Source organism: Alnus glutinosa, chromosome 9 (genome assembly GCF_958979055.1).
Source record: "Alnus glutinosa chromosome 9, dhAlnGlut1.1, whole genome shotgun sequence".
Taxonomy (NCBI): Eukaryota; Viridiplantae; Streptophyta; class Magnoliopsida; order Fagales; family Betulaceae; genus Alnus; species Alnus glutinosa.
Genome location: NC_084894.1, coordinates 9,930,457 through 9,954,953, shown reverse-complemented (window position 1 = coordinate 9,954,953; position 24,497 = coordinate 9,930,457). Strand labels below are relative to the sequence as shown.

At 37.1% G+C, this 24,497-nt stretch overlaps 1 protein-coding gene across 1 annotated transcript; it reads left to right on the top strand.

Moving 5' to 3' along the window:
* Positions 1 to 4,429: 4,429 nt before the first annotated feature.
* On the top strand, positions 4,430 to 24,428 carry LOC133877466 (serine/threonine-protein phosphatase BSL3). Its single transcript, XM_062315778.1, has 21 exons — positions 4,430 to 5,246; positions 6,792 to 6,852; positions 6,989 to 7,067; positions 7,222 to 7,301; positions 7,387 to 7,481; positions 7,628 to 7,727; positions 9,611 to 9,680; positions 10,108 to 10,209; positions 10,289 to 10,370; positions 14,734 to 14,913; positions 16,542 to 16,812; positions 16,917 to 17,154; positions 17,267 to 17,437; positions 18,327 to 18,565; positions 21,709 to 21,793; positions 21,906 to 22,004; positions 22,088 to 22,287; positions 22,384 to 22,459; positions 23,232 to 23,367; positions 23,460 to 23,596; positions 23,731 to 24,428. Exons 1-21 carry the CDS (start codon positions 4,823 to 4,825, stop codon positions 23,812 to 23,814), a joined length of 3,009 nt encoding a protein of 1,002 aa, XP_062171762.1. The 5' UTR covers positions 4,430 to 4,822; the 3' UTR covers positions 23,815 to 24,428.
* Positions 24,429 to 24,497: the final 69 nt, after the last annotated feature.

Here is a 24,497-nt window from a genome sequence, read left to right as displayed (position 1 = left end):
GACGAAGGAGGTTAATATCCACTAACCGTCTACCCTTATATATATAAATAATAATAATAATATACAAAGTGATTCATTTTAGTACACTTGATATAGGATTTTCGTTTTGAGTTTAATGAAATTGATCTTTATTCATAAAATAATAATAATTTTGAGCTTTATTATATTAGAAGCCTTCTAATAATTTAAAAAGGCAAAAAATGATCTAAAATAGGCTCTAAAAAGATTCTCAATGAAGGCCCAAAACACCAAAATAAACTCAAAAGGCTAATTTATAAAAATCACTTATGTAGTGTGGTTATGAGTTTCAATAACCACTAACTGACAGATATTTTAAAACCATTAACTGCCTAAGGAGGGGTAGTTTTTTGTGGTCATAAAAATTTGATAACCACCTAAGGTGGTGCGGTTGGCATTTATATGCAATAACCGCTAACCGCAACCACTTATACACCCCTAATTGGATCTAAGGCCAAACAACATAAAAGTAAACTATGGACCATATGGTTTTTCTCAAATAATGGTAAGCCCATGACTGTTATTTGTACATAATATGGCATGTCATACGATGCAATTAATCATTGTCTTTTACAAGCATGCATTTATAAAACGCACATGATGCAACATTCCAATACTCATCACCCAAAAATAAAGTTTATATAATTCTAAAATGTATTTCATGTGAGTAACAAGCATGCATGGTTGATAGATAAAAATCATGTTGTAAGTAATCATAATAACGTTTTCACACTATCCAAGTCCAAAATATGCATAAAGTGCTATCATTAGTCCTTATCTAAGCTTAAAATACTTTTAGACTTGGTTTTTAGGCAAAATGAGCATTCTGTTTGAGCATTGAATGATCAGAGCTCGCATTTATCACTCACCATCGATTGAACGATAATCGGGTTGATCATTAATTGGCCTAGCATTAACCAATTTTATAAAAAAGATTGTAACTACACAAATTCTAATACAATCTCAGGTCATAATATAACTCCTAACACTATTCTAAGCATAAACTAGTCCTTAATACATGGTCCCTAAATCAAAGCTCTAACATTTCTCATCAAACATCCAATCCAACAACAAATCTACCATAATACATCTCTAAACATATATGGGTCTACATTTAATCTCTTTAAATAGTAGGTAAACGAAACAACGAGATATTACATGCTTAACAAAAACTATAACCTATCTACTTAATAATCATTATCAAACCTATAAGATTCATCCTAGAAATCTTAAACAACAAACCTATATTTTAAAATAAGAAAATACAACTTAAACAGTAGATAAACATCATGCCAACACGCTTAAAATGATAATGGAAATGAGATTAAAGCAAGATGTCACCTCTCTTGAAGGTAAACTTTAAGAATCCTTCATTATCTCTCTCTCTCTCTCTCTCTCTCTAGGGTTTCAAGTTTGAAGATGGGTGAAAATGGGCGACATTAGACATCTTTATCCTTAAATAGTCCTACATGGTTGTGTACAATTGCTAAGGTGTCAAAATTTTATTTACATGCAGATTGACATCGAATAATCAATTTCATCAATCCATCATTAAGGTAAGTCAATCATCGATTGATCGATCACTACAGAAAATCACTAAAGTTCAAAAATTTTAAATCCCATTTTCTCCCACAAGGCACTTAGGACCAATCCTAACATACTTAGGCAGTAACTAGTGTATATTTAACCCTAATTAAGGAGCATGGTGTTACACCTCCCCCCGTTACGTTGGGTTGTATTGCTCTTTGTAGGAGAGTGAAATGCAAAAGAAAAAAGAAAGAAAAGAGTGATGGGGTATTACCTTCTGACCTTGGGCAGAGGCCAATCACGTAGGGTGAACATTTTCAAAATGAAATGAGGGAAAAGACACATCATTTTTATCTTGGATAGTGGATTTTTACCTTAGATTGTTGGTTTTTTAAATGGGTTGATAATAGACAAGACTTTTGCATTATCAAATAAAGCTTGCTTGAAAACTTGAGTTCCTTATGTATGAATTTTGTTTCTTAAAAGTATGAAAGTTGTTGAGAAAGTAATTTACACTCCGAAAGTCCATTGATGGTTGAAAATATATGATAGAATGACTTGTTAAAGCTCAATAAACTTAGTTGAGATTTAACCATTCAGCTTGTTGCATACCATCTTCGTGCTAGATTTCCAATGACATGTTCATTGTGTCAAGCCACGCAATGTGTGGTCATGGTCTAATAACAAAGTTTGCTGGACCACAACCATGCCTTCCAAACCATAACTTACATTTCCCCTATTAGACAACTCATCACTTGGTTCATGGTTGAAGAAATGTCAATTGAAAAGTTAATAGTGCGTTTGGGTATCGAATATTTCGAATATGAATAATATTTAGAATCTGATCACGGATTTCAAGGCAATGAAAATGTGTTTGGATGTTGAATATAATTTAGATTCTTTTGAATATGTGTTTGGGTGTTGAATTTGGAAGATTGAAAAAAAGTGTTTTATAATAGTATAAAGTGATTGGAAATGATTGGATTGTATGAAAAATTGTGTATAATGATTGGTATGGTAAAAAATAATAATAAAAAATATATGATGGGTTTTAAAAAAGTGTTTTATAATAGTATAAAATGATTGGAAATGATTGGATTGTATGAAAAGTTGTGTATAATGATTGGTATGGTAAAAAATAATTAAAAAAAATATATAATAGGTTTATTCAAACTATTCAAACTTTATTCAAATGACCCATGGGTTTTATTCAAATTGGATCCGGGTATGAGTTTTTGAATAAAAACCCAGTTCGAATATTGAATATCACTACGAACCAAACGCACTATAAATAAGCCATGGACAAATGGATTCTTGCAATAAATATATATCCTAATACAAACCACGTGAATCTTTGTATGTTGTTGCGCTTGTACATGCACTAATGTTGTTTTGACTTCATCAGTGAAAAAGATGAGTCATGAGTTATATGAGTTATAGCCCGTTTTTGACCCGCACCCCGTGGGCTATGAGTCCAATAACATATGATATGGAAATCAAGCCCAATAAAATTGAGGATTACTAATGGAGATCTTATGGGCTCTTTATAGTATAACTTTAGCTCAAAATCTTGACTCAGTGAGAACTATTTTTTGATGGGAGGAGTGCCACATATACTCCCAAATGCTCACTATTTGACAGTGAAAATTACTATTGATTGAAATAACAAATGAAAGTACATGTAGCATCCAATGGTGATTTTCATTGTCACGTCAATAAGTGAGCATTTGAGTGTATGTGTAATATTTCTTTTTTGATAGGGTATACATTTGAAAAGTGTTTTGTGATTTTAATTGTTTACTAATATTTTTTTTTTTTGGTTAAATACATTAAGCCTATGAGCTATAGCCATTTTTTTTAAAAAAAAAGCCTAATGAATTGACATATGTGATTCTTAGATACATCAAATTATAATTTTGTTGCAATTAAGCAACTTTTCTGTCATTCTTCAAAAAATACCCATATTTTCTTAAAAAAAAAAACTTCATTTATAAAAAAATTAAATTAAAATTTGATTAAATTCCAAAATACATATAGTAAGGTTCGATTAGTATAAAAAGATTTTTTTTTTTTTTTTTTAAAAAAAGATTAGTATAAAAATAATTTTCATGAAATTTGATTTTAGTTTTTTTTTTAAAAGAAAATATGAGTATTTTTGGAAGAATGACATATAAGTGGCTTAATTTAAAAAAAATGGTAGTTTGCTGTATCAAAGTGTCACACCTGTCAATATGTGAGATTTTTTATTTTTTATTTTCTAAATAAGTTTTTTATTTTGAAAAAGATAATTCTTATATGGTTAATGATATTTGTACATACATTATGTGTAGATACTCATATTTAGTGTTAAACTAACTATTGAATCTATTTTACTAGTATCAACAAATGACAATAGAGAGACCATAGATTTTGCAACATGGCGCGTGAAGCTCAGCTTCTTTTGATACACGTCACTCTATCCATCCGACCCATTAGTTAGGCAAAAGGGCAAAACTCCCTACGAATAGGAACAGGTAATCACCGTTAATCCTTAAACCCGTTCCCGGTTAATCCGGTAACTTTTCTCTGCGTTATCCGTCCCCAACTGGCCAACTCCAATCCTGGCGGCGTATTGCCTCTCATCCGTACACATCCTTACCGGTTGATTGCTGTAATAAAAAAAAGAAAAGAAAAAAAGATTCAAATAAAATTGGAAAACACCACTACCACCTCGAGTGAGAGGGACCCAAAAATAAGAGCTAAAAAAAAAATACATGCATTTATATATATATATATATATATATTTTAAGGTTGCGTTAATATTTCTTAGTGAGAGAGAGAAAAAGCAAAAAGAAATAACAATATAATACTTTTTTTTTTTTTAGAGAGAGAGAGAGAGATAGCGATTGGTAGAGAGAGAAAGTGAGAGAGGGAAAGGGAGTGGTATTTTATTTTCTCACTTTGATGTGTTTGTTGGGCTTTTGAGATTTTCTCCATCACCCGTTTTCAATTCCTCGAGGTTCCTTCGGAGAGAGTGAAAGAGGAAGCCTGACAGTTTTTTTTTTTTTTTTGGTTATCTGATTGGAACTTTTTTGGAAAATTTGCGTGGTTTTCTCGAATTCAAGAATCGAGGATCTGAGCTAGGGTTTCGGTTCTGCGAATTCTACGAGTTGCGGGGGGATCGTTCGAGGTGGGGGCTATGATTTCACGAGTGGATCGAAATGTTGATTAGGAATGCGATTTTGCGGAAATTCTAGCTCCGATCTCGAAGGTAGGGCTCGAATCGTGGATTGAAGCAATGGATGTGGATTCGTCGTCGATGGTGCCGGAGACCGATCACGATCCGGGGGTGCAGAACCACAATACTGCGTCGTCTCCCGCTGCAATGGAGAGAGAGCAGCTAGGGGAGGCATCGCCGGCTCAGTCTCCGCCGCAACCATCTTCGCCACAGCAGCAGCAACCAGTGCCGCAGGTGCAACAGAACCCGGTGGTTGGGCCGAGGCATGCGCCGACCTACTCGGTGGTGAATGCGGTTATAGAGAAGAAGGAGGATGGGCCGGGCCCAAGGTGCGGCCACACGCTCACGGCAGTTGCGGCGGTCGGGGAGGAGGGCACGCCTGGGTACATTGGTCCCAGGCAGATTTTGTTTGGGGGTGCCACGGCGCTCGAGGGAAATTCTGCGGCTTCGGGGACTCCTTCGTCAGCTGGAAGCGCTGGCATCCGTATGTTTCTCAATTGGATTGCTCAATTTGGATTGCTTTTGGTGTTGCTATTTTACCCTATTTCTTGTTGGGTTTTAGAGTGTTTTTGAGAAAGAAGTATGTCTAGCTGTAAATTTTGAGATAGCATGCCAAACCCTAATTTCAATTCCTAGGGCTCAAAGTGGCTAGGGACTGGTATTTGAAGCCAAAGTTATTGGTGGCCCACATATTTCTTGTCTTGTTGATGCTTATTGTTTGAAAACCCTAATTTCATTGTTGTTTGGAAGTATGAACCTAGCTTTGCTACTCACAGCGTTTGGTTGTTCTGTTGTTGATTGTCGTGAGATTAGTATAGAATTTGTTGCTGTTTTGATGCTTTAATTGTTCAAGTGGTACGGGATCCCTTGTCTTGTTGAATTCAATGAATTCAGCCTGTCTTCAAATGTTTTGTTTTATATCATTCATAGTACTGGTAAATTTAAATTGTTTTGTTCGACTCTAAGTTGTCTTCTGTCTAGATGGTATCTCCTCCCTGTAAGTAAGAAATGGCGGGTAAGGTTACTGGTTCAGTCTCTTAGAGGTGCGTGTTGTGTTTATCTATAAAAAAAAAAAAAAAAAAAAAGAAGAAGAAGAAAGAAAAGAAAAGAAAAGAAGGTACTTTTCTTGCCAAAAAGAAAGAAAAAAAAAGAAAAGAAAGCACTCATTCAAGAGGTATGCTAACCATAGTAGGGGTGAAGCCCCAATTAATTCAACTTCCATTTTTAGGATGTTTTGTTATTAATTATGGTGCAACAGAACTCCAAATTATATTACGGTTTTGGCGAGTAAGTTTGAATCTCGTATCGTCGAATCCCAATGAGTTGATACGAAGAAAATGTGATTTACTTTGAGTTGTTTTAAATTCCAATCAATACAAGTGGTATAGGAGGCCTAATTTGCTTTAAAGGTCAGTTGATTCAATTCATGTTTCCTTCTCGTTTTGTTATTGTTTATGGTGCTCAGAAACCTCATTCTATTGTTGTTTGTTAAGCTTTTGATTAGCCTGTAAAACAAAAGTTTCTTTCAAGCCATACATATGATCGCCATTCAATTTTTGGAGTGAAAACTCCAAAGTTTTTGTTCTAGCTGTTCATGAAGTATAGGACAATCCACAGTTTCGGCTGTTTTTTCTTGTTTATGTTGCAAGCATCCCTGGTGTTACTTTCTTGTGCTTATATCGAGAAAATGATTTGTTAATTTGAAAAGAAGCTAATTTTCTTGAGATGCAAGCCTTTCGGGTTGCTTGTGTTGGTTCTTTTGCTAACATTTCTGTGCATGGTGGCATTGAATCCTAAACAAATATGAATTTCACCTTTAATGCAGTAGGATTTCATTGAGTTGTGTTTTTGACGAATCCATGTAAGATATGGCACAAGATGAAATATAATCGCTTCATTTTTCTTTGTAAATTGATTCCTTTTTTTCTTTCTAAATTTATTGTAAAAGTGGGATGTCTACTTTGTCTTTTGCAGTGACAATGTTCCATTCTTTAATCTTTCGTGACCATTACGATTTTACTTATTGCAGGACTAGCGGGTGCTACAGCTGATGTGCACTGTTATGATGTATTGACAAAAAAATGGTCTAGGTAAGCCTAGGAATAATGGTTCCTCATCTCATCAGCCTATGGCTATAATTAATTGTGCGTGTTTGGCTATAATTGAATAGTGCATTTTTACCCCTTGTTAAACTATTCTAGCGCTGATTATATGCCTCTTTTGCAGGATCACTCCCTTTGGAGAACCACCCACACCAAGGGCTGCTCATGTGGCCACTGCCGTGGGAACTATGGTAGTTATTCAGGTTAGCATACAGTATAGTAGCTTTTTGGTTGTCATTGATTAAGTCATTATTCAGTTAATTTTTCTTTGAAATTTACAATTTACTTCTTATTAGTCTCTCTTTTTATTTATTTATTTGTTTATTTATTTATTTTATTTTTTAAATTTCAAAACAGGGTGGTATTGGCCCAGCTGGTTTGTCTGCTGAGGATCTTCATGTTCTTGACCTCACGCAGCAACGTCCACGATGGCATAGGTAAGACTCGTTAAGGATGTGGATGCACACCTTTTTTTAGATGTATTCTGGGATTTATTAATCAAGAAACGCTGATATTCTGTAGAGTTGTTGTTCAAGGCCCTGGGCCTGGGCCACGTTATGGACATGTGATGGCTTTGGTGGGGCAAAGGTATCTTATGGCAATTGGTGGGAATGATGGTAAGTTGCATGAAAATCTTGTGTTACCTTTGTTTTTTTTTTTTGATAAACTAACTTCATCCTGTGTAGATTGGTTATAATAAGCAGAAATATATTTTGTGTTGAGTTGTAAGTGGATGTAAACGGTATTGTTGTATGCCTTTCAGGGAAACGGCCTTTGGCTGACGTATGGGCCCTGGACACAGCTGCCAAGCCTTATGAATGGCGCAAGTTGGAACCAGAAGGGGAGGGTCCACCTCCATGCATGTAAAATTGCTCTCTATCTCTCTCTCTCTCTCTCTCTCTCTCTCTCTCTCTCTCTCTCTCTCTCTCACACACACACACACACACACACACACACACACACACACACATTGATGCAGAGACACAAATCATAAAGGATCACAATTATTTTTCTTACTTGAGGATATGCAATACTTTAAATGAGTCCTCTAATTTTGTTACTGAATCTTTGTATATATGGTCTTCAGTTTATTGTATGTCTGCCTGAACTTCATCTTTAAAAGCATTAATGAGCAATAAATTGCATGAACTTGTTGACTGACTGATCTTCATGTGACATTATGTGGTGAAACTTCTGAATTCTTGGGTACATTACTTATTGAAATTGTAGTGGTGGTTAATTACCTACAGATATGAGGGTTTGTTGGTGATATGGCACTTGATTTTTCAAGGTTTTGTTAGGGATAATTTATCCCTTACTAGACATATTATGTTTACATTACTAATTGTAGTTTTAGTACTGGTTAGGGACAGTTGATGTTTCTAGCTGTTTTGGAGGTTAGATAAGTACACATAGTCAATATCATCACATGTACTTTGTTTATAACTCATAGCTAGTTTTGCATAAGCTACACTACTAAATAGTAGAGGAGAGGGACTGGATGTATCAAGATTTTTTTTTTCTTATTCCCTGATTGTCTATGGTTTAAACTGGATGGCACTTCTGTCATTGCTTTTTTATGATTCCTGGCTGTTAAATGGTTGGAATCTTAAATTCAGTTTCATTTCATGGTGGGAGTTGGAATTAATAGATTTTCTTGAGTTTATTATGTTCTAAGATCCGCACAAGAGATGGGGAGGATAGGCTGATTTGGAAGCTTATTCAAAGTGGTGAGTTTGATTTTCGTTCTTTCTATGAGGTATTGAGGGAGCCTATCTGATTCAGTTCCATTGGATGCCCAATCAATTGCCAGAGAACTGTGGTCTTCTTATTCAGGCTTCAGTGGGTGATGCCTAAGAAGGTAGTTGATGTGGTATTCTGTTGGAAAGAATTGTTTGGGCTCTGTAATAATAGTATTGTCTGGAATGCTACTTATCTCTGCCTTATGTGGACTTTTTGGAAGGGTAGGTAATCGGACTTTTAATGGCTTGGAGCTTGCTACGCGTGATCTGAAATCTTTGTTTGTAAGATCATTGCACGAGTGGATGTGTGCTTTTGGCTGTGTCCAAGTTTCCTCTCTTTTAGATTTTGTTGAGCAGCTGTATTTTTCTTGTAATCTTTAGGAGAACTTTTGTACATAGTCAATGTGCTGAATAATGCTCCTGTTTTTTTTTATTAAAATTTCTATCTGTGTGTGTGTGTATAGGCAGTTGACAACTTTCTGCGGAAAGTAGATGATCTTCAATTTTTTTGCAACTTCTTTCTTTTTTCATTTTTCAGTTAGTGCACTCTTCTTAGCATAGATTAGGATTTGTGTTGGAAGTGGATGAGCAGGACTGTCGAGCTTAGAAAATCAAGGGCCATGTAGTGTGAGATATTTCTAGTTTTACAGTTTTGTGGCCTTTGGAAGAATATAATCGGATAGTTTTTGAAAACTGCTAGTAGTTCCATCTCTTTCTTATATTTGTTTGCTCATTTGACGCTTACGATAATAATTAGTATTGGCTCGTGTTACATGTTTTTGTGTCATGTGCATGGACTGTGGATACTCATGAGAGAATTGTTTGTCTTTTCTTTTTCTTGATCATCGAAGAAAACATTTGTTGTACGTACTAGAATATGCTATGCACAGATTTTTCAATCACTGGTTGTACTTGTGAAAATGATGTTATGATTCATGAATAGCTTTCTTGTATTTTATATCAATCAAATGGGGTCCTTATTTACCTATATTTTTTTTTATTAGGTATGCTACTGCAAGTGCACGCTCAGATGGTCTTCTTTTGCTTTGTGGAGGGAGGGACGCAAACAGTGTGGTGAGTTTAAAAGTCTAACATGCATCATGTTTAATTTTCAATATGTAATATTTTGTAGCACTTGGTTTCGCTTATTGTCATTTGATGATAATTGCTGAGAGGATGGTTTAAAATTTCTCTATGGAGTGGGGTTGGGATTAGATATATTAAAAGCAAGTATTAGCAACATTATTGTATATCTTAATCTCCTGATTGTTTTAATGAAATTTACTTCCTTGCCCATATCTAGTAAATTAGTTCCACCCATTTGTCTAGGAATACTCATTTGTTTCTATAAATTCATTCTGCTGTCCAGACCTGTAATCCCCCACCGGGGCTGGAAAATGAAAAACAAGTTATTTAGTAATGCATTCTTTTTCTGCCTCGTGTTTGAAGTTCAAGGTTTAGTTAACCTGATTTTTGTTTCTTCCTCCTGTATTTCTTGCAGCCACTAGCAAGTGCATATGGACTTGCTAAACATAGGGATGGTCGATGGGAGTGGGCAATTGCCCCTGGTGTCTCACCATCTCCGAGATATCAACATGCAGCAGTGAGTTTTGGTTTCTTTTATTATTCTTTCTGTTGAATCCTGATCTTTTGTATTTTATTTCATGCTCACATGTTTCTAGGTCTTTGTTAACGCACGGCTTCATGTGTCTGGAGGGGCACTTGGTGGGGGACGCATGGTAGAAGACTCATCAAGTGTTGCAGGTACTTGTACTTGATTTGGTTTTTACAAACTTTGGAATTTTGCTCTGGTGTATGATGAGATAATGGCTTTTAATATACAAGTCAAACATGGGTTGCTAGGACCACTAGGTATACAAGTACATCTTGACCTTAGCCTGGTTGGGGCTTAGCTTGAAACTAAGTTTGGACAAAGTGGCTTTTAATATATTGATTGAGCTCTGGGCAGGTTGAGCTCAAGTAACTCAGTGCATACAATCTTAGGGCAAGCAAGCAATAGGATTCTGGGCTAACTTAGCAAATTGATGGTTATATATCAATGTCAGGGTGGGGTGGTATTTATGTTTCTGTCAATGGTTCTGAATTAAACTAGGATGCGATGAGGCATTCTTTTCTTGATAAATAATGTATATTCATTCAAAGCGCAGAGGGGCGACCCAAGTACACAAGATATATATAAGAAAACCCCTAACCCCTAGAGAAAGAAGAACATAAAGCTAAAAATTCAGAAAGAGTAGAAACATGCGAAGTATTCCATGCCACTCTCCATGTGCACAGGGTTTGTAGTACTAACTTCTTCAAATCGAGTAAAGCATTCTCACAATCGTCAAAGTTGCATGCATTCCGCTCTCGCCAGAGACACCACATCAAACACAATAGAGCCATCCTCCATAAGTACAACGCAATACAGTTGCCCGACTGTCCCCTCCAACTTCCCAACAACTCGCTCACCTTGCGAGGCATAGCCCAAGCATCACCAAAAGGCAGAAGAAGCGCACTCCACATCTCTGTTGCAACCTCACAGTGAAGGAATAAGTGATCGATGGACCCCCCACAAGTCTTACACATACAACACCACTCCATCACAATAATATTCCTTTTACGTAAGTTATCCAAGGTTAAGATGTTTTCTAGAGTCGCCGTCCACACAAAGAATGCCACTCTCAGGGGAACCTTAACTTTCCAAGGAAAAGTGGATTGTACAGGAGTAGACAATACATGATAGTAAGACTTCACTTCAAAGGACTTCATTTTCGATGGGATCCAACAAATTGTATCCTCGCCTCCATACCTTTTTGAGAGTACAACAACTCAAAGAATCGAGAGGCCACTTCCACCTCCCAATCATGCACAGGTCGAGTAAATAGAATATTCCAATGAATGTTACCATTTTGGATCAGCATATTCTTCTCCATCCACACATCCTTACCGCATGCAATAGTGAACAACTCTGGAAAGAGGTACTTATCAAAAAAAAAAAAAAAAACTTTGGAAAGAGGACCTTCAAAGGTACTTCCCCACACTACACATCATGCCAAAACAACACTTTAGAACCATCACCTACCTCATATCGCACATGATGAGCAAAACCAGCTCACCCCGTCCTCATACATTTTCACACTCCCACTCCATAGGGCCCCCCTACCTCCTTGGAACACAAACCACCCCTCATACTACCATATTTTATGCCCACCAACTTCCTCCATAAGGCACTCCTTTCCATAGCAAACCTACATAACCACTTACCTAACAAGGCTCGATTAAACTGAAGCATGTTTCTGACCCCTAACCCCCTTGAGTTCTTCGGAGTACATGCCTTTGACCAATTCATTAGATGAAACTAAATTCATCACCAATACCTCCCCAAAGAAAGTCGCTCTGAAGTTTTTCCAGTCGATAAGCCACTCCCACTGGAATAGGGAAGAGGGACAAATAATATGTGGGTAAGCTAGAAAGAGTGCTTTTGATCAACGTTAACCTACCGCCTTTTGATAAATACAACCTCTTCCAACCCGCCAATCTATGTTCCATCTTCCCAATAATGCTACTCCAAATAGTGGAAGCCTTATAATGAGCACCCAACGGAAGATCCAAATACTTTATTGACAACGAAGCCACAACACACCCAAGAATGCTAGTCAAGCCCTCCACATCCCCTACATTGCCTACTGGAACAATCTTAAACTTAGACAAATTTATTTTCATCCCTGATACCGTTTCAAAACAAAACAACAAGCATCTGAAGTTTCGGAATTGTCGACACTAGGCTCACAAAAAAGTAATGTGTCATTTGCAAATAACAAATGTGACACTATCATTTCCTCCTGATTTCTCGAACCCACAGAGAACCTAGAAAGAAGCCCGCTCTCCACTGTTGCAGACATCATCCTACTTAAAGCCTCCATCACCACCACCACAAACAATAGAGGAGACAAAGGATCCCCCTGTTGTAATCCTCGTGAACTACTAAAAAACCTTGAAGGCGACGCATTACTGATATAGGAAAAAGGGTTTTATTTAGACTTTGTATTAGAAAGCTGAAAGTGAAAAGTAGGACATAATTTATCGCAGAGAAATGAGATGAGTCCTTCTCGTGCTTCCTTATAGGCTCAAGTGGGTGACTCTAATTTATCTCAGCTGAGAATTTAACAGCTCACAATGACATATTCCGAGAAAATGAAAAGGCTATTATTGTATATCTCAGTTTTGGACGGCGCTCTTTCCAATTGTGAAGAGAAATCATTATGCTTTTTCTGGGAAATAATTGGTGTGGTTTAGAATCATAGAATCATTCAGACTAATTTCAGACTTGCGCCTAGCGTGGAAGTCATGGAAAACTTTCATAATATCCTCTATTAAAACGTCCCAGCAAACTTGGAAGAACGCCATAGAATAATCAGTAGGGCTTGGGGCCTTACCACTATTCATTGAATTCAAACCTTCAAGACCTCCTTGTCCTCAAACACTCTCGCCTTAGTCTCCCCAATGGAGTCAAAAGAAAGGCTGCCATCTGAACTGCTTGGTATACAGATTGTTATAAAACTGCCTAATGTGTTCACTTCATATGTGGTGTGGGGAGCAACCCCTGAAGGCAGCGTTTGTGGAGTTGTTTGTTATTGCTTGCATTAGGGAGGCCTTTGTGGCATCACCTTCAGTTATCTAATGGCTATCCTTAGTGAAATGTTATTTTTGTTAGAGTGGTGCATGATTGGGAGATTTGTTTAATTCATTTTTCAATAAGTTGTATTCCGTCAGATTGAGACGGGATGTTGAGGTTAAGCTTTGTTGGGCTCCTTCCAAGAGAGGGTTGTTTAATGTAAGATCATTTTATAGTGTCTTAATTCTCCGTGTTAGCATTCCTTTCCCTTGGAGGAGTATTTGGTGGGTGGAGCAAGGCCCTCTTGAGAGTGGCTTTCTTTGTGTGGTTGCCTGCTGAAGGTAAGATCCTCACTATGAATAATTTAAGAAAGAGGTAGATTATTGTGGTAGAGTAGTGCTGCATGTGTAAAAAGAGTGGGGAAATCGTAGACTGCCTGCTACAACATTGCGAGATAGCTAGTGCTTTAAGGAACTCTATTTTCGTCTCTTTTGGTTTAGCATGGGTCATGCCCCACCAAGTGTTAGATCTGCTCGCTTGTTGGAGAGGAAAGTTTGGTAGTCCTCAAAATGAAGCTGTTTTGGACGATGATTTGGCACTGCTTGTGTGGTACATTTGGAGAGGAAGGAATGTTCGAAACTTTGAAGATAGAGAGAGAATGGTGGTGGAGTTAAAGGCTCTTTTTTTCAATACCCTATACCAATAAATGGTTGTCTTGAGTGTTTTCATGACTTTTTTGATTTTTTTTCCTTTTCTAGTTAGGTGAATTATGTGGTGAAGAGATGTCAATTTAATAGAGTGGTAGGAAAGGGGTTGGTAAATGTTTTTTATGAAACCCAAGATCTTATCATGGAATGTGAGAGGCATGAATGATGCCGAGAAAAGATTGCAGATTAGAGGGCTTCTAAGGGAGTGGAAAGCGGATATTGTGTGTTTGCAAGAAACAGAAATGTAGGTTATTAGTAGGGAAGTGGTTCGTAGTGTGTGGGGATGTGTTCATGTAGATTGGTTGTATTTGGGGTCAAAAGGGGCATTGGGAGGTCTTCTGTTGATGTGGGATAGGCGAGTGGCCTTACTTTCCAAACAAACTGAAATACAGATTTGTCTTTGTTTCCAAAACAAACTGGACAAGTTCTCTTTTGACATTCGAAATTGTGCTTTATTCCAATGCTGGTATTAAATATAATTGATGATTGTGCGCTATCTCAAAATGAATACTGGAGGCTAAGCTTGAGAATCTCATAATTAGTTAAACTTAATGTCAGTAATACTTCTTTGTTGTTGTTGTTGTTACACTTATTACCCAAAACTGTTACTGTTATTATGAAAGAAGTTTGATTTTTGTTTTTCTTATTCAGAGGACGATCTTATTCTTCTTCTTTTTTCTTTCTTTCTTTCTTTCTTTCTTTTTTTTTTTTTTTTTTTTTTTTTTTTTTTTTTTTTTCAAGTTCAGAAGATTATCCACCTAAAGATATCTCACAAAATTTTCATGTTCCTTCCTGTTTATAGTGTTGGATACTGCAGCGGGCGTTTGGTGTGATACGAAATCTGTTGTTACTAGTCCTAGAACAGGCAGATATAGTGCTGATGCTGCTGGTGGAGATGCTGCAGTCGAATTGACAAGGCGTTGTAGGCATGCAGCAGCTGCAATTGGTGACTTAATATTTATTTATGGTGGTTTACGTGGTGGTAAGAGATGAATATAATTACGTAACAAATCATCTTGCTGCATTTATTTCCAGTTCTCAAATTTCAGACATGAATTCTGTCAACGAGAAAATAGCTTGTGCATCATCCCGTCCTGATAACTTCAATTTATGCTGATCATAACGTTGGACTCTTAAAATTCTTGCTTAAACTTGTTTGAAGGAAAATACATTTCTTCTGGTTTCTTGGGGTCAATTTGGGTGCCTTAGAATACCAAGGAGCTTTACCTCAAATGGTACTTCTTCCCTTCAAAGCAAGGTGGGGTAGGGGTGAGGTTGTGGGTTCAAATCCCACCGGGCGCATTACTTACCAATTAAAAAAAAAAATAAGGGTGATTTAGAATAGTGGTCTCAATTTAGATTTTAGATAATATGGGCACTTGCAAGATCAATGATGGTGCTTTTTTTTTTTTTTTTGATAAGTAAAGTATATTCAAAAAGCGCAAAGGGGTGTAACCCATAGTACACAGGACGTATACATGAAGCCCATAATTCAAAGAAAAAAGATCAATGATGGCGCTTTTAGGCAGATGTAAGTTGATGTTTGCCAAAAGTCGGTAAAATGATGAGTCAATAGCTGATTGTGATTTCGTGACTATCATGGATTTTACTTCATTTATTGAGGGCTAGGATCATGGTGAAATATGCAATGCATTGCTTAATAATTAGAATTTGACTTTTACATAGAACAAAGACAAGCAGTCTAAGATTTAGGGAGAAGATTGGAAATTGGGGGGGGGGGGGGGTGTTAAGGATTGGAATATGACAAGTTAATGAGATTCAAAGATTGGCTAAGAAACAAGAACTAATTAGATTGAAAGAATGGATTTGGAGATGATTTTGGAGGACATTGTACTTGCATTAATACTTATATAAAAAAAATGTACTTGCATTAATGATGGGACAAGATGTGGATGTAAATGACGTTCTTTTACTTGTTAGAATGTCATTCTAACCTGATATTGCCGGACTCAAGTGCTTATGCTCTTCTGAATTTTTGTTCCTCTCTTCTTTTGGCCATAAATGTGGCAAGAAAATGTGGATCATCTTGCATGATGCGGCCAGCTGGTCTAACTTTTTTAAAAACCTCTCCATGAAATATGTAATAAGGTATCTATGGAAGGAGTTAATATATAGGAGTGTTAATGTAACATTCCGGTCCCACATTGGAAAGATGAGTAGCCCACATAGAGTGGGTAGACACTTATGAGTGCTAAGTCCTACATTACTTACGTAATTAGTCATTTCGAGGTGATAGTGCAGATGTGGTTAGCACTTTCCCTGGGTTGTTACAATTAAATTTAAGTTATGCTTGTATTCTTTATAAATAAGGGGATATTCCTGTTTCCCGTTTCTGCATTTTAGGCTTTATCTGCTGTTATACAGCAAACACATTGTCTTTGCAGCATTTTCTAGCTGCGTCATTGCAAGCTAACAATTTTAGAGTTTGGCCTTCCACGTAGGATGTATAAGCTTTGTGGCCACGTAGGATGTATAAGCTTTGTCTGGGTGGTTGTCTTTCAAAGCTTTTCAATTTTGGATATTGGAGTTCCCTCAGAATTGATAATATTATAGCATAGTGATTAGTGATTTGTTGTGTTTATGCTGTAGGGGTGTTGCTTGATGACCTACTTGTTGCTGAAGATCTAGCTGCTGCTGAAACAACAAGTGCTGCTTCACATGCTGCTGCAGCTGCTGCGTCTAATGCTCAAGCAGGACGGTTACCTGGAAGGTATGGATTACTTGATGAAAGGGCAAGGCAAGCAATGCCTGAAGCAGCTCCTGATGGTGCAGTTGTGCTGGGAAATCCAGTTGCTCCCCCTATAAATGGTGACATGTATACTGATATAAGCACAGAAAATGCCATGCTCCAGGGATCACGGTTAGCTAGTTGTATCATTTGTATTTGCGTTGGATGCAAGTAATTCGTACTTTGTTGCCTTCCTCATTCATTCAAAGAGCATTTGGATATGATTTTTTATGCAGGAGACTGAGCAAAGGTGTTGAGTATTTAGTTGAAGCATCAGCAGCAGAAGCAGAGGCTATCAGTGCCACGTTGGCTGCTGCCAAGGCGCGGCAAGTTAATGGAGAAGTTGAACTGCCTGACAGAGATCGTGGGGCAGAGGCTACCCCTAGTGGGAAACAGATATCTACCTTAATCAAGCCTGATTCTGCTGCGTCAAATAATATTGTTCCAGCTGGTGTTCGACTTCATCACAGAGCTGTCAGTCTAAGATTTTGATAATCTTGGGAATATTATCTCAAGCCAATTTTGGCAGAAATTGTTTAAAGTATTTGTGCTTCCATCTAATGTTTTCATACATGTATTATATCAGGTTGTTGTAGCTGCAGAGACTGGTGGAGCTTTAGGTGGCATGGTCAGACAGCTTTCAATTGATCAGTTTGAAAATGAAGGCAGGCGGGTCAGTTATGGGACCCCAGAGAGTGCTACTGCTGCTAGAAAACTATTAGATCGACAAATGTCCATCAACAGTGTGCCCAAAAAGGTATAGTGGAGCTAGTTATTTAATATAATCAATGCTGTAAATAGATGCATTTTGGATGATGTAGAATCATGAAACAATGAAATAGGATACATGCAGCTTGGTACAGTTGGCAAAATTGCTACTCTTATTGTGTATGCGTAAAGTTTAATAACTTATTCTGTGAAGGGTTTATGTCTCTATAAATGAGATGCAGATGGCATTTTTTTTTCTTGGTTACACAGGCAATAAAAGTGTACAGAAAATTTCTGTCTGTATACCATGTTCGGATTGGGTTGAGATAATCTGAATTCTGAAATAAGATATATCTCTTTGTGATTGCTTGGCTTTACTGGTTACCGTTACATGGATTTTTAGATCGATGCAGCATACTGATAATGTGCTGAAAGAAGAAATCTCAGTTGTCCGAAAATAGAACTTGGGTTGGAATAAACTTTCTAATTATTAATTGGATATTTTGCAACCATCGTACTTGGCTTGTGGAACCTATATCATCAAGCTCTGAAGTTTTCTGTGCTGCAATTTGAATTATTTGTTGTGTTTGAATAAGCATGTTAATGGTTACATCTGTTTGAAGATTTTTTGGATTTTTTTTTGTTTTGCTTCCATATTTTTGCATGTTACCTGATGGGTATACATGCATCTGTCAATTATATTCATATTCCTTTCAATATCGAAACACTGGGACACTGCTAAATCGGTTGAATTCTTTCAATTTATTCTCCCAACTTTTTCGCATGCCACTTTATCTCCTGTGTCCAGGGATAATGCCCCTTTGTGGTGTCATAAGCGTACCTGTAAAACAGATTTTTTTTGTTTTGTTTTTTTTTTTTTTTTAAATTCATTTGAATTAATTTTTTGAAAGAGTTTCCTTTTTTCTTTCTCTTATCAGGTCATAGCGCATCTTCTAAAGCCTCGTGGATGGAAGCCTCCAGTTCGCCGGCAATTTTTTTTAGATTGCAATGAAATTGCTGATCTCTGTGACAGTGCTGAGCGGATATTTTCAAGTGAACCAAGTGTCTTACAGCTTAAAGCTCCCATCAAGATATTTGGTGATTTGCATGGGCAATTTGGGGATCTCATGCGCCTTTTTGATGAGTATGGAGCACCTTCAACTGCTGGGGATATTGCGTAAGTTATTTAATTAATGTAAATTCTTTTTGTGTCAAGCGTAATAAGTCATACAGGCCATTAAGCTCTGCTCAAATGATACCTCCTCTCTCCTTAAGAATGGGATGGAGGGGTAAGGTTGTGGGTTCAAGATTCATTGGATGCATTCGTAAGGTGGCAATAAAAAAAAATGTAATAGTTTACACGGTTCCAGATTTGAATTTATTCTTCCGTGTGGGCAGTCCTTGGTTCATCCTTACCCACCAAAGTTTGCCATCTTACAATGACGTTAAGTTTGGTTTTTTTTTTTTTTTTGGAAGGTAATTGGTTGTTGCTACGTTATTGCAATGGCATTGCTAGGTGACTAAGATTACTCAGTTGTTGGTGCTTTTGCTATAAAGGTTTTGTCCGGATAGTCAAATTTGATATAAGCTGGTTACATAGATGAAGTTCTGGAGCTCTATAATGAACTAGAAGTGCCCTACTTTATGCGTATGGCGTGGTAGGTTAATCGTTGAGAGCTGAAATCTGAGGAAATAAAATCATTGTATCTCTGTCTATGTCTTCTTCCTCTTTACCACTTTTTGGCACTATCAGGGTGCATTATGATTTCCCTGCACTAGATTCTGCATGAATGAGACACACAGCCTTTACGCACTCACAGGCACTGTCTTGTGCTTGTAGATGCATGTGCTTGTGTGTTGTACATTTGTGGAAGGCTTCATGATATTAGTTTTTCTTAGATCTATGTTCAATTCAACTTAAGTTTTAATGTAAGTTTCAAAACCTTGTATACTCTCTCTTTCTCCACTGAGCGAAACCTTGCATGCTCATTCATCACTAAAATATTCCCACTTGGCATCTGAGTTGAGATTGGAAATTGAGGTTGTAAACTTGTTTTATGTGGGCCATTAATTGGTATACAAACGTGAAACTGAACTTATATGGTGGAGTGACTATGATTGTTGGACTTTAATGAACTGATTATTGCTAGAGTCAGTTTTAATTTTATATTGTTGGACTTTAATGAATTTATTGTATAGGCTACAGCTGTTAGTTTTGGTTCAATTTGTGTTGCACTTGAATTCCTAGGTCTGAGAAAAATTGTTTTTAACCCCAAGTTGTAAAAAATCAGATTTTTTTTTTTTTTATAAGTAATAAATTGGTCTTATTAAAAGCGTAAGGCGCTCCAAAGTACACCGGAAGTATACAAGAGAGAGCACCTGACTAGAAAGTGAAAAACGAAACAGTCCACAAAAAGAAAGAAACCCACCAAACCCTCAAAAACCAAAAGCCCTCAAACCCAAACCCTCAAGAAACACATCCTTCTACAACACGTGAGCCTTGCCAAACACGTCAGATTAACAAAGTTATCAACATTAAAGCCAAGCACCACATATATCAATACCATAATCAAAGAATGCATAAAAGAAAATTTACACAGATTTTGGTAACGAAGTGGAAACTTTTTGAAGAACTCTTCAAAAGTAAAACCACTCTAGAGGTTAGCCAATCCCAAATGCATCCACTATAATAGACTTATGTTACAAACTAGCCAACTTACAAAACCTTAGAAATCCTAGACTCAGCTTGCAACTCCAGCAAAACGACCCGTTTTTCTCCCACCGTGGTGGCTTTAGAACCTCTGACCTTCTACAAGAATTACTTTCACGAACAAACTTTATTTGCTGCAACATAGAACTTTGGTGGCTGAGGTTTTTTTATGGTTTGAAAGATGATAAAATAAGGAGAGATTTCAAGGTCCATGCTCAAAAGGTGTTTAATATACTCTCCCAGTATAATGAAAAATAGCCCCAGGGTCTTCTGAAAATTGTAGGTCATTAGGCTTATATAGATGGGGAGAAAATAGAGGTTTTTAAGTCAAGTTGGTTTCGGATTAAAACACTCTGCGGCTGCATCGATTGAACAAGAAATTAGGGTTTCACAAAGATCACATTACTTCGATCGAACAAGGTTCGTTCAAGGCTACGATTGAGGGCGAGGGTCTCAGTTCTACATTTATGAACATCTTCGATTAAACGAGGATCAATCGATCTTGCACTTGAAGCTATTTGGAAGTTTGAATTTAAATGGCTTGATCCCTTCGATCAAACGGCTTGCAATTGAAGCTATCTGTAGCGTTGAATGCTCCTTGTGGGTTCCGGGTTTAAGGGTTAGGTCTTTGTGGGTTTGTTTGGGTTTAAGGGCTTAGGTCCTATGGGTTTGTTTGGGTTTCTGTTTATGTGCCGATTTGGTTGTTCCTGTGTATACTCCCTGTGTACTTAGAGGCACGTTATGCTTTTTAATAAAACTTTTCTTATAAAAAAAAAATAAAATACATGGCCGTTTTAGTAGAACTGATATGCTCGTAAACTGGCCTGTATCAGTTATGGTTTCTGATTGATGGGTAGGGTTTCAGGGCTGATATTGGTCTAAAAGATGGCTGATTGTGCCTTTAAAGTTGACATTGTGCGCCCCTCTGCGCTTTTAATGAATTGAATTGAAATTACTTATCAAAAAAAAAAAGTTGACACTGTAGTGCTGGATATAAATAGAGGAGAAGCCTTCAAATCTGACTGAGGACTTTAGAAGTCTTAGGAAGAAGAGAGAAGGCCTAAAAGTCTGATGATTGACATGTAGAGTCTTACCTTGAAGAAGTTTAGTGTAGTATCATCATCAAAATGGTGCATAAAAAAACTAAGAATAATCCCAAACAAGAATAGAATAGACAATACTCCTAATCAGGCATGGACTAAATACAATACTGAAGAGCCCAACCTAAAACTGCCAAGATGCCCCTTGTGAATGTTTTAATGTTCTAATTTAAAGAGGCTGGAGCAACATTGATTGGATCATGTCCATCAAAAGCATTGCTCCTACACATTTTGTTGGGATTATTCATCGCCCTTCATGTTTGGTCTTTAGGTTTTCTCAGTTCATTTATATTGCCAAAGCATCTCCTTTGGTCATGGGTTTTAGCTTGTGCTTTTTATATTAGATCAATGAATTATTCTTGGCTCATTCTCCATTGAATGATAATAGTTGGGCTCACTGTTCCATATTATAAACATGCTATACTTGAACACTTTTGTTCCTTGTTCTATTTTGGTAGTAAGTAAAGATTTTGTGCTCCCATGATGCTGACTTTTATGATTGACTATCAGATATATCGATTATCTCTTCTTAGGAGATTATGTTGATCGAGGCCAGCACAGCCTGGAAACCATTACTCTCCTGCTTGCTTTAAAGGTAGTTTTCGGGCTTGTGGTTTTTCTTTGTTAAGTTAATTATCTTTTTTTGCTTACCTATCTCTTTCTTTTGGAACTTGCCAAGATTTACAAAATTTACTTCAATATTGCAGGTGGAATATCCCCTAAATGTACATTTAATTCGTGGGAATCATGAAGCTGCAGATATTAATGCACTTTTTGGCTTCCGGATTGAGTGCATTGAGCGTATGGTATGTAATAAGTGCATCAAATAATGTCTCTGCATTCTTGCATAAACTGGTTGCATCTAACACCTGCATAACTTGCTGAGCAGGGTGAGAGAGATGGAATATGGGCATGGCATCGGATCAACCGATTGTTCAATTGGCTTCCTCTGGCAGCTTTAATTGAAAAGAAAATCATCTGTATGCACGGTGGTATTGGTCGATCTATAAATCATGTGGAACAGATTGAGAATCTTCAGCGTCCAATTACAATGGAAGCAGGCTCAATTGTGCTTATGGATTTATTGTGGTCAGTGCATATTGATGCTGTTTTAAGTTGGTGCTTGTGATGATGTTATGTGTCTATTTGATTTGTCAATGACATTTTAATGTGATTTTCCCTTAGGTCTGACCCAACAGAAAATGACAGCGTAGAAGGATTGCGGCCTAATGCTAGAGGTCCAGGGTTAGTTACTTTCGGGGTGAGTCTTGTCTTGTAGCTTCTATTCTCTTCTTTACTGTAGCATAATACCTTTCAAGTATGTATATCAAGAAGTGGCCTATTATTTATGAGTTTTGATGTTGGCAGAGTTGGTATACCAAAATTTGGATATCTCTGAATAATGTGTCAAAATTTTTTAAAAGAATAATGCATGTGTGAAAGTTTTCCAGAGGCCCATGATTTAAAATGTTCATGTAGATTCTGTTGTAGTTTTTCAAAATAAGGATGTCGCTGGATACATTATTGAAGCCAATGTCTCTGTTCCAGCAATGTCAAAATTAGTTCTGGGCTGTTGATGCTATTAGAATTTAGTGACCGTAATGGAAGTGCAGAATTTTTTTTTGGGTCTTAAGACTCCCAAGATTCTATATCTAGGCTGTACTTTAAACACTTAATTAGGACTTTGGTTATCAAGTCTGAATGGAAGTTCTTTGTTTTCATTAATTTAATTTTATATGCTTCCATTGATCATCTGCTCTCCCCCTTTTTTAAATGCTGTTTGATATTTATAAACAATTGAAATTTTTAGAAATAAATTTATTATGATATATTTGAAGAACTGGCCCATTGTTTTGATAGTCTATGTTGTACTTGTAGTCCTGGGCCTTGGGTTCAAATCATAAAGGGGTAGGTTGGATTTTGGATTGGTCTCAAGTTTAAATCTCTCATAATTAGAAGTTGGGATTTTCTTGGTATTTTCCATATCATATTTGTGTGTTATGTGCATCTAAAAGGGTTTGCTGTTCTTTCAGCCTGACCGTGTCATGGAATTCTGCAACAACAATGATCTTCAGTTGATTGTACGAGCACATGAATGTGTAATGGATGGCTTTGAGCGCTTTGCACAGGGACATCTGATTACACTTTTCTCGGCCACCAACTACTGTGGTATTTTACTGGTCTTTGTGACTATTGTTTTTCAGCTATTACGCCCCTCAGATGATTTAGAATTTGAAGTTTGCCCTTGCTCCTTTCAACAGGTACCGCAAATAATGCAGGAGCAATCTTGGTTTTGGGTAGGGATCTGGTGGTGGTTCCAAAACTTATTCATCCCTTGCCACCAGCAATTTCGTCGCCAGAAGCATCACCAGAACGCATAGAGGATACATGGATGCAGGTCATGCTGCTATATATATATATATTAGTGAGATTTTATCATTAGTTGCAATATTGATTTGGTATTAAACCTTGTTTTGTTCTTTTGTTTTTTTGCCTGTTCTTTTTTTTTTTTTTTTTTTTTAATGAGGCCAGGAGCTGAATGCTAACAGGCCTCCCACCCCAACTAGAGGCCGTCCTCAAGTAACAAATGATCGAGGCTCTCTTGCGTGGATATAGTATATTGGTGCGAATTGTTTCCCTGTATTCATGTCAGGCGCATATTATCAGCTGGGGTTACTTTTTCTGTATGGAGAATGATGGCATATACAGGGATTTCTGTACATGTCATCTCGTTCCCTGATGAAAATTTGAAGGCCTTGTGAATTTTGGGTTCTCACCACTCAAATGGGAGTCGTTGAGGAAGATGGGAGTTTGGAGAAGGAGGTTGCAGGCGGCGGATAGGTTTTGTTTGATGTGCTAAAAAGAGTTACAGTTTCGGGTCTGCTCACCGTTGTAAATTGAGCTACGGGCAGGTAGAAGTCAGTCTTCCAATGGCTTGGTAGTGATTGGTATTTTTCACATTAATTACATATTTTTTATTCCTTGTTGTAGGCCTATTATTTTTTCTCTTTTGAGAGGACATGATGAGAGGTCTTTATATGTGATTGTGAGATATATATATAATCTTTGTGGGCGTCCATGTATCATAGAGGTGTTGCTTTGTGTAATTTTCATATCTCTCTCTGTTCTGTTCTGTACAATGTAACTTGTGTGTGAGGATAAGAAACGTTTTTGCCCGACACATGAAAAATACGTGAAGTTTTGGCAATAGAATGTTTTATCTTGTTTTATGTTGCAAAAGGATTAGAGAGACGCAGCTTCGACTCGGAGTTCTCTCTGTTAATCTATGTAGGTTTGGG

Bases quoted from the DNA above. Each gene is read 5' to 3' on its own strand.
- LOC133877466 (XM_062315778.1), top strand. From the start codon at position 4,823: ATGGATGTGGATTCGTCGTCGATGGTGCCGGAGACCGATCACGATCCG. The intron at 7,302-7,386 runs GTAAGACTCGTT...GATATTCTGTAG, and splicing joins CAACGTCCACGATGGCATAG to AGTTGTTGTTCAAGGCCCTG. The intron at 18,566-21,708 runs GTAAGTTATTTA...ATTGACTATCAG, and splicing joins TCAACTGCTGGGGATATTGC to ATATATCGATTATCTCTTCT.